General features: G+C 40.1%; 1 protein-coding gene across 3 annotated transcripts in view; it reads right to left on the bottom strand.

Annotated features, from left to right (window-relative positions):
• Positions 1–3,709, bottom strand: part of LSAMP (limbic system associated membrane protein) — a 645,981-nt gene extending 642,272 nt beyond the window's left edge. For all 3 annotated transcript variants that reach the window (XM_059921072.1, XM_059921070.1, XM_059921071.1), the window contains exon 1: positions 3,141–3,709. In XM_059921072.1, coding sequence (XP_059777055.1) covers positions 3,141–3,295 — 155 coding nt within the window. In that variant the 5' untranslated portion in view covers positions 3,296–3,709. The remainder of the gene's footprint in view (positions 1–3,140) is intronic.
• Positions 3,710–15,648: the final 11,939 nt, after the last annotated feature.

The raw sequence follows: 15,648 nt of genomic DNA, 5'->3' as shown, positions 1-15,648 counted from the left end.
TGAGATTTCCGCACAAGTAAAGTCCTGTGGGTAACTGTGTCTCATACTTTACTGTGCAAACAAATGGAAATGAAGATTCTGGTTCAGTAGGATTTAGGAAGGCACTCCAGGCGCTGCTGCTGCTGCCACTGGTCTGTGAATCACACTTTGATCCTTTGCCTTTGAGATGGAAGATGGTACTGTGGTTTCCTTTAACTCTTAAAGGATCTCATAAAGGCGCTCATAAAGATCTAGAATCCCTTCTGGGAAACAACAGGGTTAGGTTGGTATACATGAGATTATCTTTCTTTCCACCTAGTTTTATCACCTTCATTCTAGAGTCTTTCTTTTCTTTTTTCCAAAAGATAGAAATCACAGAGCAAGACCCCAAGACTAGTATATACTGTCCTATCAAGATGCACATTTACATCAAAGATCATAATTATACAAAAGTAAGTATCAGTTCCCCCCACAAAACACTTGTTTCATGGAAGTAAGGCAGTAAAGGTAAATGTTTTGGGGACAGTCAGCCAAGCTCCTGTCACTGAACCACCAGAACTACAAACCTCCCTTCTTTTCTGTTGCCATTTCAGATCATTCAGGGCCACAGACTCACTGAGACAGGATTTTTTTTCCCCTTGCCATTTCACTTTCTCAGTGCCAAACATCTACTGTGGCTTCCAACGAATCAAGTTCTCCTTACTCTCCTCCCCTGGAAGCTCATGCTCCCAGTAAAATGTCAAAAATAAATTGGAAGCAAGGCTTTTCCCAGGCTAGACTTGTAAACAGAAAGCAAGAGTGCCAATCTTCACCAGCAAACTGACCCACAAAGCTTACTGGACTCAGTTAAAGAGATTGAGAAGAAGGTCAGCTATGAAAACAAAGGGAACTCTCTCCATAGTTACTTCTGATAGAGCTCCACCAACCCAGAAATAAAGCCTTGTCCAAGGCAAAGGAAATAAAAAAGAGGGCACATTAGGTGAGGTCTGGGAAAGCAATGGACTCTCACAGGTGACTTCTCTGCATGCTCTGTTTGTCTATCTTCTCTTTCCCAGGGAACAATTGCTTCTATATTTATGCTCTGTGCTCACTACCCACCCCATTTCCATACTGCAATGTCTACTAAAGTGTAATGCTTAAAAACTCCATTTCTTTTGAGCCATAGACACACAGAAGCACGTATATATCATATATAGTTATTTATGTAGTAAGACTGCCTCTCATAGACATACAGTTGTATGCATACAATGTACGAAAATATAAGAATACCTTCTTTCTTCTAAATTAACATTTACATGCTTATCTAACTCTTTGATAACTATAGCTTAAGATATAGGTGATGCTGACTTAGAAAGACCTTACAAAGTTCATGGACATTAACATAAAAACTTATACACCCAGAGTATTCACTTTTCCCATATTCATTCTTATAATCAATGACAACAAATCTTTCTAAGAACAGCATAAATTTATATAGAGTGCTTCACTTGTAAAGGGTTAATGATGTTAGGGAATATGAATGCTAGCAGTTGATATGGCATGCTTATGTGTTTGCGAAAATATTTTCTGCACCATGTCCAAATCCCTTTGCAAACAGACAAATTACTCTATAAATCTTATTACTCCATGTGGATAAATCACACATGAAGGTTTCACAGGGCTGGAGAGCGCTAGAAGGGAAAATATGCTTTGGATAGTAGGATCTTTGGGATTCATAATCATGCAATGCTCAGGAAATGAAGACAGGAGCACTTACACATTAGGATTTTCTTAGTTTTTATACTCCGCAGCAACATACACACACCACAACACACAACCCACACATCCCTCTCTAACAAGGCAAGAGATCCCAAAGCAGGACACTGTGACAGCCAACCAAATTTATTTCTGAGAAAAGGAAAGAAAACTTTGCTGCTGTAGGCAGCTCTGCTATAGAACTGCTCCCCAATGCCCCAGGGTTTATGCACTATCAGCTCCTTGCACACAGATTAGATGCTTCTTTTCTATCAGATACTGCTTTTTATTGCCACAACAAACAATATTAGCCAGATAGACAGACTGACACTAGGTCATTTTATTTGGATGAAATGAGATTTTAAAAGATCTCCAAGGAGAACATTTTCTTTCATTATTCATTCATTCATTTATTTATTTATTTTTAGTATCTGATAGAAATTCAAGGAAAGCTATAAAAAAGGACAAGGAGTATATGCAGTGGATGGAGAGGGGAAAGAGAGAAAAGAAACACAGGAAAACAGGCTAGGAGCTCTTTAGAAACAGAATTATGGCTAGGTTCCATCTGAGTTTCTCCAGCTCACTGTCCCTTATAGGGGTCAAACTCCAAGGACTTGGGACTCTTCTCTTTCCAAATTTCAATCCCAAATTATATTTCAGAGTTTGGCAGAGCTGCATAGAGATAAGACGTTGAGGTCAATAATCAATTTGAAATATCCATTTAATGCCAGGTTAATTCTTTCCTAACCTCTGTGCTTAACACTCCTATTCTTAAGTATTAGCAATTTGGCAAGTTCCTTTTGTTTTTTTTCCCCTCTGTTCATTCTTGTGTTGATTTCTATCCACATTCCAGAAAAGGCTCAGTAATCAACCAAAGTTCTAAGATTGATTTATTGCCCTCCATGTCAATTAGAAGACCCTTACCGAAAGTCTCCTATCCAAACTATTGCTGGGGCAGAGCGAGAGCTTTTGTACGTATCCACACGTACATACACACATACACCACGGAGAATGCAATACTGTGTACCACTCTCTGAGAGCCATAATTCAACAACTCTTCTTTCTCAGTTAAGGAACCCCAACAAAACTCTTAAGTACAAAGCATCTGCAATCACAAAAGAAAAAAAATACTGCCCAAATGTCACTAATACCATAGATGAAATTAGACGTTCTCGGCAAGAGAAACAAGATCCTAGGAACTAAACAACATTTAACCAACCCTGCTGATCCTTGACAGGGACCAGGATCCCCTTGAAATTTGTTGGCAGATACCTCGACCAGTCTGTAAAAGGCGCGCACACACACACACACACACACACACACACACACACACCACAAGCTTGCAGCATCAGGGGCTGGAGTTCAAGCAGAACACACACACACACACACTCTTAAGCGCCACAGAAAAGTTGCCCGAAAAGCCCTACCTGAGGATGGCCGTGTCCCCCTGCCTCACGGTGATGTTGTCGGTGCCTCGGTTAAAATCCACGCTGCGAACGGGCAGTCCTGTGGGAAGAAGGCAGAGCAATCTCAGCAGGACCAGCGGCAACTGTTTCCGATCAGGCTGAACTCTGGCGACCATGGTGGCCACGCCGAGGTGCGGGCCGCGGGCTGCTCTGGAGGATGTGCGTGTGTCCGCTGCTCGCCGAGAGGGCTTTACAAACGGAGGGCTTTCATCCACGGCAAAGGCGTAACGGGCTTTGCCAATTTGTGGTCCTTTCCACTTTGCCTCTCTCTTTCCCCCGCTCAGTCTCTTTTGCCTCTAAGACTCAACAAAGCCCTCAGAAACCCGAGCAGAGGTGGGGAAAAGTCAAAGAAACAAAATTTGAAGGGAGAGAGTACAAAATATAAAACCCTCTAGAAAAGATGAAGAGAAGGCGGCCAAAGAGAAGGTGTTTTCTGGTCTCTCTGTGGCTGGATGCTCCTTTGCCAGCGTCTGAGCTGAGCCTCTTGCCTCCGTAACCCACTTTCCCGGTGGGCGAGGGAGCCGGCACCCAGCCTGCCAGCGAGTGTAAAGAAACCCACACAGCAGCGGCAGCAGCCCGGAGTCTCCCTCCCCCTCCTCCCCTTCCTGTTTCTCCCTTCAGTCCCTCCCTCCCTCCCTCCCTCCGCTTGGCACCTCCCCCGCCCCCCGCGGATTCCAACAGCCCCTCCGAGTCATCCCCTCTGCCCTCCCCTCAGCGTGGCCCCTCGCTTTCCACAACTGCCCCCCTTCAGCAGCCGCCAGCCTCAGTGAAAGCCTGATGCGCCTTTAGGTTGTCAGGACAACAGCTCCATCTGAGGCCTGGCTTGATTTACTTAAGAAGAGGGAATGGAGCTTGGAGGTACCGTACAAGAGAAAAGGGGAAAAGGAGAGGGACTCAAGCTATAAAAGAACAGGAGAAAGAGTCCAGGGAGGGAGAAGCAAAGAGTGAGAAAGAAGGAAAAGGGAGAAAAGAAGAGAACGCCAAGAGAAGGCAAACCTTGACAGATGGAGGGAGTGAAACTGAGAAGGCCAGGGAAGCCTTGAGGGGTGGAGGGGGACCAGTGCTGCAAGATGGGGTGAGGAACGCAAAACAGAAGAAACTTGACAGTGGAGTCTAAGATTAAAAGCCAAAGTCGATTTCAAAACTAAATATTCCTCCAACTGTCTGTTCACACCCACATCTTGTTCATTCTTTCCTCTCTCTTTCACAGGATTAATAAGGTTTATTTTCTCTCCTTCCTTCATCCCCTCCCCCTCTTGGAGCCCCCTTATGAAAGATGGATTGGACACAATGCTGGTATTGAGTGGTCTGGAGTGTGAATGCTTGGTTTGTCTTTTCCAAGGGCCAGACTCAGCAGCTGATCCCTGATCCCTAAATCAACTTCACTCTCCAGGAAACCCTTATTCAGTCCCACACATGAGGAATGGCATTAAGGATTATTGTTTCAATGGCACGTTGCGGTTGCTTCCCAAATTTTTACTGACACTTGCTTCTCAAAATGTCCATATGCAAGGAAGAAGATTCGTATATCAGAAAGCTTGTCACTTACAGGGTGACACTAAGGCTGCATACAGCACTCCAGTGAATGGAAGACAGGTTACCATCATTTGTCATTCCTTCTACTCCATGAGTCAATCCAAGTGATAGGGGCCATCAGGGGCCTACAGTGTTAGTCACTCATGTGAGAGCCCCAAACTATTAGACATCTCCCTCAGAACCCATGCTGAGCATAAAAGATGGGAATGGACCAACCCAAAACTTTTTGTTTCCTTTAATTTTATTTATTGGAATAGTTAAGGCATTCACATGGTGCAAAAATCAAGTGATACAGAATGCTGTAGAGTGAATTGTAGTTATCTTTCCTATCCCTGTCTTTAGGCAGCCCATTTCTCCTATTTGGCGGTAGCAAATATTTCCAGGTTCTTATACATCTTTCCCTAAATATTCCATGTCCATACAAGTAAATGCACAAATACACATACACACACTCACATATTATGCTCACCCCTCTTATTTACACAAATGATTAGCCAAGGGCATTTGAAAAAAAGGCATATGTTTAGGAATCCTTATCAAACTCCACCAGAGTACAAGCCTAAGGAGCCTTTTACTGTGCTGATACCTACCTTGCCCGCACCAGAATATTCAAAGAGTTTATCTGCTATGTTTTATCAACTTAAAAGGTAGATTCACTCTTACAGATTATGTGAGGAAAGGAAGGAAGACCTTTTGTTTTTTAAGAAAAGAACTTGAAGGATTGGAATCCAAATTGTCACAAATTCAAAATTGGTGGAGTTCAATTAATTTTGTTTGTACTACGCATTAAATTTATATAAATCAAGTTGTTTTATATTGAGGATAATAAAGAGTCCCAGATAATAAACTAATGATGTTCTACCACTAATTTGTAACTGAGCTGTTTAAAACTTGGGACCCATTTTGCCAAGGAAAAAAAATGGTTAAGTCAAGTGCTGGTTGAACAGCAAAACACATAATCCTGTGGTTCCCAGTATCAATGGTAAAATGAGCTTCGAGTGCCAAATGGAGATGGAAGGATTACATAACTCTATGCCAAGAGTGCAAGGAAAAGAGCACCCATCCCCACCCACTGCTGCCAACAAGCATCACAATCCCTGGCAGGATTCTTCTGAGCTTTTAGAGATGAAGGGTTGGCTTAGACAAAGGTTTAAATATAACATTTCTTTGGGTGGGTGGTGTTTGTCCCATGTTAGAAGGAAGAAAGACCAAAGGACCGGGGCTACTAGAGCATCTGTTTCCATTGATGATGTCAGGTGAATGACATGACCCTGCAAGGAGAACTAGATACTGAAGGGAAGGATTAGATATATCAAGGGTATGAAAATTCTCTTGCATCAGTGGACTATACTTTGAATGAAGAAAGAAGGAGGTTTTTCCAGGGCAAGGAGAAAGTATGGTGGGGAGGTAGCATATTGTTTGCGGTAGATGCCTAGACATGGTTGTTTACTACTGCCTATACCCGTAATCTCAAGTTACCTGTAGGACTTGTCTGGTCCTAGGACAAAGCATAAAGTTTAACATACTGGTGTACAAAATAATTCACACCAAAGTAATAGGAATGTGAAATCTGTAGCAAATCAATCAGATCTGGAGTTTGTCTCCATAATCACTCTGAGAAAAGGATGTATAAAGTTAACCAGGATTATAATCAGAATTGTAATAGACCAATGCCTAACTTACTCAAGAGGATAAAATCATAAGTACATATTTATATAGAAAAGATCACATAATATAATTAAAGTTTTTTTTCTTTTTAATAATTTCATTAGATAAAGTCCATTTCTTGGCAACTTTTATTGAACTAAACTGACTTACTGTGTGCGCTGGAAGTAAAACACAGAAAAGAAGACAACATTTTTAGGGACCTCCATGGTGGTCCAGGGGGTAAGACTCCACACTTCCAATGCAGGGGGCCCGGGTTTGATACCTGGTTAGGGAACTATATCCCACATGCATGCCACAACTAAGAGTTCGCATGCCACCAGCTGAAAGATTCCCGCATGCCACAACTAAGACCCAGTGCAACCTAAATAAATAAATATTTTTTTAAAAGACAACATTTTTAAAATTCTCTAATTTAGATCATTGGATAATTCAGATTGAATTTCTGAACAATTTCAAAATCATGAAGTTTATTGTGTAAGTTATTTAATATTTATCATTTATGTCCAGATGGCACTTCAGTACCACTTTCTAACCCAACCCTTGGCTTAGCAGGAGCACTCTATAATTGATGAATATAAGAACAGAAGAATGATTGAGTGTCCAAGCCCACTCAAGTGGTTAATCTCATCATTTACACAATAATAAATCTACTTGTGGGTATACTATAAACTTTTGTTTCAACTTTATGTTCTCTCAGAGTCTTTTCCCTTTTCACTCCCTCATGGACCCCTTCTGGTTTTCTCTCCTCTGTGATCTCTCACTGAGATCTAATACATTCTAACAAATCCAATAGTCTATATATATTGATCTCATCCTAATGGTCACTCCACCAAATCTACTCCAATATTAATTCCTCTGCTTGCTTTCCTAAGAAATGTCGAGTAGGAGACAAATAGGTGTTACTGAAATTTATACAAGCTATTTTATATACGTTCTTCCAAAAGGGCTGGCAAAAATGAACATTCTTTCAGGTTATTTGTGAGGCAAGTATGGCTGTTAGCCATATGAAACAGCCATCATCACCCAAGTAAGATGATCTTAACTACTACTTTAAAATAACATAGTGCCTTTCTAAAAAAGGCTTTAGAAGATTCTGGCACTCTCCAGGGACAAATGCTGCAGCAAAAACAAAAACTGGCTAACGTCTGAGCACCCTAAGAAGCATGAAAGGTTTATTCTTCTGTTTAGCTTTGTAAGGTAACAGGCTCACAGGAAATCCAGATGCAGCCTGGAATGTACAACTAATTTAGCTACACTGGTTGCATTTTATGCTAAACATGTCTATCATATTATTAATATACCACTCTACATTTCTACAGTTGTAAGGTCTTAATCATAATAACGCCATGCCTGTACTTTACTCACATAAGTGGAATTAGCATTTCCATATGAACTAGAAATGCATAATTGTTAATACTTCTCCTTAGGATTCCTGCTATGACATTCTCAATGATTTCATCATAATTTAGCAATATTCAAGTATGTCGGTTTATGCTCATAAGCATGGTATTATCTTGTGTGAATTTCCTTTGGAACTCAGCTCCTTTGAATACAATAGCTTCATTCGCATGCGTCTCACTGCCTAACAAAATCAATCAGCTTCAAGTCAGTTAAAAATTGTTCAAATCTTTAACTATAGAACCCTCAGTGATGTAAAGCATTTAATCCATACTCTGCACAATTAAAAATCACTCTTACATGGCTTGCTTTTAGTTCATGCCTTTGTAGTTCATTGTTGTCATATTGGTCTTCTGCTTCTTTTTGTACTCATTCTGTTTTGGTATGTATCAATGCTTGGGTTTGCCCAAGTTTTAACAAGGTCTTTGAGATTCTTGAGCAGCTGTTTGGGTCCTCCCCCAGCAACAAACTTACTCTCATAGATATGCCATTATCTCATAGACACGTACTCGCTAGCCCTTGGACCTTCCTCTTTTCTAGACTGCCCACTCTGCCACCATGTACAAGGAGGTGGCAGTTGCCAAGTAATGCTGCATCTGCTCTTTTTGATCTAGCCCTCACATATGGGAAAAGCACTGCAACATCTGGAAAGATGGCGGTAGCAGCACCTTCAGTATAGCAAGATGTGAGTACAAGCAGGTAATCAGGCAATTATATCCTCTATTTGTGGTTGCTGTAATGACTTGGATTCCTACAATCAGAAAATAGGCCAAGGACAAATGAGGAGGAGTGGAGGCAGATGTGCAATTCCATATACTGATATGCCCACTAAGTTTATGATTCATTCATTCACTCAGTACACTTTTACTGATATGGTAGTGAATCAAGACAGACCAAGACTCTGTTTTCACAGAACTTACAATCTTGATGCAGAGATAGATGCTAAACAAGTAGATACATATTAACGTTATTTTGGAGAGTAAATGCCATGGAGAAAAATACATGGGATAGAGAGAAAATGGCCTGGAGGTGTGGTGAGGGGAACATATGGTCTGAAATTTAAAGAGGCAGCCATGCAAAATCAGCAAAAGGACCTTTGCAGATAAAAGAAATGGCATGTGCAAAGGCCCTGAAGCAGGAATGGGTGTGTCATACACCAGGGATCAAAACGAGAGCAATAAACTTGGCGCATGTGGTCTGTGGGTATGTTATGGGGATAGCTGGAAAAAGCAGGTGAGATTAGACACTGGGGAGGGATCATAATGCAGAGATCCCAGGGTAAGAAATTTAGGTTTTTATTCTAGTGACTTGATTGGTCAGTAAAAGATTTTAAGCAAGGGATTGACATGATCTGATTTACATTCTAGAAAGATAGCTCTGAATACCATATGGCGGAAGGACTGTAGAAGGACAGTAGTGGAAGCAAGGAGACAAAGAGAAGGAAATCTTAGTCATCCAGTGACACCTGGCTTGGACTGGCGGGGGGAGCAACAGGAATGGAGAGAAGATTGAGTTACCTCGTATCGCTCATGACGAGAAGACCCTCCCCAAAGAGGCTATGTTCTGTCACAAGTGATCGATGTTTTCCACATACCAACACTCTCTCTCACTGTACTAGTTCAGTTCTGGTGTTCCCTTGCAGGAAACTGCTGCTCATTCATCCAGTAAGACCTGACAGAATGCCAAGTCGACTGTCGTTTTACCAGCTAGTGAGAAAAAATAAACAAATAAAAACTGTGTCCCAGTTGGTGCTTTTCTTCAGGTATAAACTTTGCTTACCCTTAAATGGTTATTACATGTTAATTAAGAGTCAGTATGGGCTTCCCTGGTGGCGCAGTGGTTGAGAATCTGCCTGCCAATACAGGGGACACGGGTTCGAGCCCTGGTCTGGGAAGATCCCACATGCCGCGGAGCAACTGGGCCCGTGAGCCACAACTACTGAGCCTGCGCGTCTGGAGCCTGTGCTCCGCAACAAGAGAGGCCGCGACAGTGAGAGGCCTGCGCACCGCGATGAAGAGTGGCCCCCGCTCACCGCAACTAGAGAAAGCCCTCGCACAGAAACGAAGACCCAACACAGCCAAAAAAAATAATAATAAATAAATAAATAAATAATTTTAAAAAAAAAAGAGTCAGTATAAGAAAGTGTTTTGTTACAGATTAAGAAGTGCCTAACAAGATGAGCAGACACTGTTTAATTGCTAAACTTTACTAAATATTCTCTTACATATCTAATATCTCTATTTATTTTGCAGGCAATAGCTGTCCAGCTAAATCTAAATGGAATGCCTAGTTAAATATCTTGAGGCTATAAATCATGTAAATAACACTAATATGTTTTCTCAAGAGTTTACTGACGATATTGAGCTGCAGGGCAAATCTAGTGTTAGGTCATTACATTATTCCAAGGGTCCCAGAAGTTTGCCTGCTTAAAGGTATCTTTCTTTACTGTCTGTAAATCACATTCTCAGTCCTCTCTGCTTTTAGTAGTGAATGTAGGAGCACTGCCTCTGCGAGGGGAAGAGGATTCACAAGATGTGTCTCATCAGTCGTGTTATCATGTACAAAACAATTCATTCAAATAATATTTTTGAGGCCTACCATATGACAGGCATTGTGCTAAGCTCTGGGGAAATAATAATGTACAGAATTGACACCCTACCCTAATGCAATCTAATGAAGGGTATGAAAGCCCCCCCGTAGAGCAGGGCCGAACAACATCATTGTACAGTTATAAGGCAGGCCTTTCAAACTTGCTCTCCACTGTAAAACAGGACCAAAATTATTCACCACATATGCCCAATCCTCTCTGGTGCTGAGAAATACTGCATAGTAATAATAACATGCAGAGTTCTTATCCTCAGGAACCCAGGAACTCACAACCAAGATGGAGAAGGAAAGTGAATACACATTGAACAGAGAATAATATGGACCAGTGAGTAATTGATAACTAAGCTATCAGGGAGCAGAATCAAAATACAATGGTGGTTCAGAAAAGGTGATCAAGAAGGAGCCTTCTTGGAGAAAAATGGAATTTTAAGTAACCCTTGGCAGATATGTAAGAGGACGATGGAGGAAGGCAACATCTTATGCCTGGCCATGAGAACCAGTGTGAAACAAAATACGGAGCTGGAGGAAGACTCATCTGACTAGCATGGAAGAGGAGAGAGAGAAGGTTGGAGAGAGACGCTGCATCAGGAAGAATCCTGAATGCCTGAATGAAGACTCACACATCATCTCATTGTCTCATACTTAGAAGGCTACTTTAGATGGTGGAGGAGTGAGGTGAGACACTGACATCTGAGCGAGATTATTTTGGCAATGGGAAATTAGAGGTCAGAAGGAAGATGAAGTAGAGAAACTAATTAGGAGACTAATAAAGTTGTTGGTGACATGATGAGAAAGGGATGAACGTTATTGATTATATATACTATTGCTTTCTAATAATGGTGAGGAATGAACTCCTTCCCTCAGAGACTTTACATTAGTGGGAAAGGTAAGTTGTAGGAAAGTATGTGGGGCTAGAAATGGAAAAAAGTTAGAATGAAAAGTAACTGGTTTTGGTAAGCTGGGGTCAGTGAGGGTCTTGACAGGCATGATAATGAATGTGGCTTTATTCTATATGCAAAAGAGAGCCATTAAAAGCTTTGAGTAAGCGAGTGACATAATCAGACCAGTGTTTTAAGAAGATGACTAACCAGCAATGGAGTTGAAGATAGACTGGGACAAGTCAAAGTTAGGAAGACCAGTTATAAAGTTTCTGAAACAGAACAGGCAAGAGATGATAAAAGCAGGCCACAGGGCAATGACAGTAGAAAGAGAAGAAAGGTGAAGACTTTTAGAGGAATTTCACAGGGGACTGATGGGATTTGTCAACTAATTGGATATGGAAGTTGAAACAGGACAGGAAAAAGATTCCTCTACTTTTTGGTTGTTGTTGTTCGAAGTCCAAGCTGATAAAATGGGAAAGTTGAGTTAAAAAGCTAGTTTTGGAGGAAATTTAGAAATTCTACTTTTAGAATTCTGGATCGGTTCCTAAACTGGTACTCAAATAGCCTGTACCTCCAGATGGACATGCTCAGGAAGCTGTCACAGGAATGACATTCTTCACAAAGAGGGCTATCTCCGAGTTGTATAATAAACTAAGCCCCCAAATCAAGATTCCCACCCCCCATATTTTTCCTTGTGTTTTCTTTATTTTTCTCACTTGTTTTTGTAACTTAAATATGTAAATATAGCACTGAGTAAGTGACATATTTTCCAATAATATGAATCTCATTTTGATTTTTAAAAACATGTACACATAGCAGTTAACTGATTCTGCTTTAAGAAGAAACACAATCTGAACTTGTCTCCCTCTGCTGGTTGCACACTGAGGTACCATGGGTCTTTTTAAACCAGAGTAATAGTAGAAAGAAAAATATCCAATAATAATTTACAGTGCAAAGTATGGGACTTTGACGTCCACAATGCATAGTGACACACATAATTTTATATTTTATTTTTACTGCACCGTGAGATATATAGTACAAGTATTATTACTCCACTTGTCAGAAAACATTTTGAGATTTCAAGCCATTAAGCTCTCATATGAAATTAGAGATATTAAAGGAAAATCAGGAAGCATATATAATTAGTATAACTGTATAGTGTTAAAGCTGCAACAGACCCAGAAGATCTTCTTGCACTGTCCCCCCATTTTGCAGCTGAAATACAGAAACTTAGAATTTACACGGTTATTCAGGATCACTGAGATTAGTATTCAAGACAGCACAACTCTCAAAAAGTGCTCTTTCTATTGTGCCATGCTGCCTGACTAATAATGTCAGGATGTTAATCCTTTACATCATAGCTGAAACATGTACACGAGTAGACTAGATTAGAAATGCCTATTTCTCTAAGGCTAGATATACATTGCATCCGAGCAATCCACAACTATGTTAAACTTATAAGCAAGTAAGAAACAAAACTAAAAACAATGCACATCAGTTGGACAAACAGAAAATAAGGCAAAGACCAATCCTCGATTAGCTGTTTGAATAGATTTGTGCTCTGTCCAGTCTGGGGCTCTAGAACCATAGGAAAGGCTTGAGATGATTTTTAGGAATGCCAGAGTATTACAGATAGTGTCAGCAGAAGAATTGGGGTGGAATTCCTTACCCAATAACTTCCTGGGGCACTGTTTTCTTCTTCTTTATATGCCCTCCACAGACAGTTGTACTACAGTTCTCTGGCTATTCACCTGACATCCTATTCGCCAAACTTATCTCCATTCTTAATGGATATTCCCATTCTCTCTTGGCAGAAAAGAAAAAAAGCTAATTAAAATAATTTATACTTGTGTGGAAGTGACTGATAAATTCTAACCTCCAAAGGGATATTATACAATGGGAGTTTCCTGAACTCTAATAGGTGAAATATGTAGAGAAGATATTTTTGAATGGGAGAGTACTTTCATAACTCTTGTTTCTTAATGGCAAGAGATAAATACCTTTGGGCCAACAACTGTGAAAGTACCTTAAGAGATCTAAAATTAAAATTAAAAAAAAAAAAACTACATGATCTTAACCCATTAAATCATAATATCTCTCCACACAGAAGAAAACTTTGTTTAGACCATCAATTCAATACACTGTGCCTATTAAAAAAAGTTTTTATACAGGTAATAGATATTGGTGAGGAATAGAGAAATACCAATATAGCAAAATTTTATATAATACACATATACAGATATAAGCAAATATAAACAATTCCAAAATAGAGACAATTTCCAACACACTTGGTAAATATTCCCAATACCCCTATCCAACAATTTATCAGATAAAATTTTCACACTTTTGTTTTCAGTAGCAAAATCAAAATTAGAGTCTTTTTTTTCTTTAGTGGTGTTCTCTTTTTCTACTGCAAGAAAGCATGACAGAGTATTGATCTTAGGATGGAATCAGGTTGGTAAGTGGCTATAGAAACCTTTTGTGCTGTTTGGAAGCACTGAGAATGAGCTGATACCAGTAATATTCACTGTTTCAGGAAAAATAGATTATAGGTAGAGCTTTGATTGAGGAAATAGCTAGCCTGGATATAAAGGCCAGGCTGTTCTGGTAGGTAGGAGGGTAGAGAAAAGGATAAGCAGGTGTGAATATTTGGATTGTGACAGCCCTAAGTGAAGAAGAGGGAATGTGAGCCAACATAGGCGTGAGAGAAGAAAATGTGTAAGGAAGTAAAGGGAAACTTGCAATGTGATCAATTATCTCTTAAAATAGGACATTTTTATCCATCAGCTGATATGATACAGTCTAATGCTGCTGCTTGTTTTAATGTATATATTAATAGCAACTGAACAAAATTATTTTCCTTGGGACAAAAATGATCACTTTGCTAGTAAGGAGCAATACTATGTGACAATTCACAACTTCTTTGCATCACTACCAATTTGGATTACATTATTTTAGGTTTGTAATGTTATTAGCAATAATTTTTTTATTATTTAATTAAACAATTTATTGATCACCTATGTAAGTGGGTATTCTGAAAGATCTGTGGGAACCATTCAGCACAGTCTCTATGATAAGATCCTTCTGTAATAAGAAATTTTCAACCTTGTTGGGAAAAGATCGACAAATGGATTGGTGAATGATTCAAAAATTGTATATAATTAAGTCTGTAATTTTGAGAAAAGTGCCCTAAATGCAAAGAAATTCAAACATAATGAGATAACTTCAACCCTCTATATGTCAGTCAGGATACTATGCACTGAGGTCACAAAGAAGTCCAAGGAAAGATTCTTGCCCTCAAAGAGTGAACAGCTGGGAAAGAGAAAGGAATAGTTAAGCAATGACAATAAGTATGCACTATGCAAGTACCTCCATCGTACTGTGCCCACACAAAGCACACCTGATCCAGGCTGGAGGGAAGCTTTTCTGAAAGAGATGTGTCCTAAAAGAGAAGGTAGGACTTGGGGATGGGGTCCTTAGGGATATTTGGTATGTTAACAGTTGGAAATGAGTATAGGGTAAAACTCAGGAGGGCCAACAAAGGGATTAATGTCAAGTTAGGAGCCAACATCATGGAGCAAGGCATGGGGGCAGGGAAGAAAGTGCCCCCCACCCAGAGAGGATCCATGCTGGGGAGTAGCAGGAAACTCAGATAAGGAGGGGGGCAGTCAGAGATGGATTATAAAGGTCTTAAAAGACAAGAAGGGAGAAATCTAAACTTAATGCATTAGTAAACAAGAAGCATTTTATTTTGAGGGGGCAAGTTCTTGAAAGTGGCATTTGGTGTAGCAGTTGTATAAAATGGAGGGCTCGGATAGGATATTATCTCAGTAACTCAGGCTTGAAAGGTAATGACCTTTCAGTGGGGTGGAGAAGAAGGATAAATGTAAGAGATATAAAGAAAGGGTCAAAAGTAATTGTTGAGTAACTGGATATATGAAATGGATAAGAAGAAGATATTCAAAATGAGACCTGCGAATCCCCCTGAGTTTCTGGAGGATGGGATCATCATTGATAGAGATGAGGGAGTTGAGAAAGCAGAGTGGAGTGTACTGGGGATGGGGGGTGGTGGAGGGGGGGTACTAATCCCTCCTAACCATCAGGCCTGCCATTTGGTTAGCTACTGCTACTGGAGGGAGTGTGCTCCTTAATGGATTTGGCTGCATCAACTCAATCGGTATGAATTTCCCAGATGCGCATAATTAAGACAGGAAAAATGTCAAAAGGAAACAATATGATCCTTTTGGTATTAATGCTTATATTTATAATTACTCATAAAAATAACATTAATAATTCTCTAATGTCCACTTTAAAAATGTGATACATGCTTTGGAACATATCTAAAATACACATAACACCTGGGCTAAGGTGGACCTTAC

This window comes from Balaenoptera ricei, chromosome 4 (genome assembly GCF_028023285.1).
Source record: "Balaenoptera ricei isolate mBalRic1 chromosome 4, mBalRic1.hap2, whole genome shotgun sequence".
In the NCBI taxonomy this organism is placed as follows: Eukaryota; Metazoa; Chordata; class Mammalia; order Artiodactyla; family Balaenopteridae; genus Balaenoptera; species Balaenoptera ricei.
Note: the sequence above shows the minus strand (reverse complement) of the source record. Positions and strands in the feature narration are given on the sequence as shown.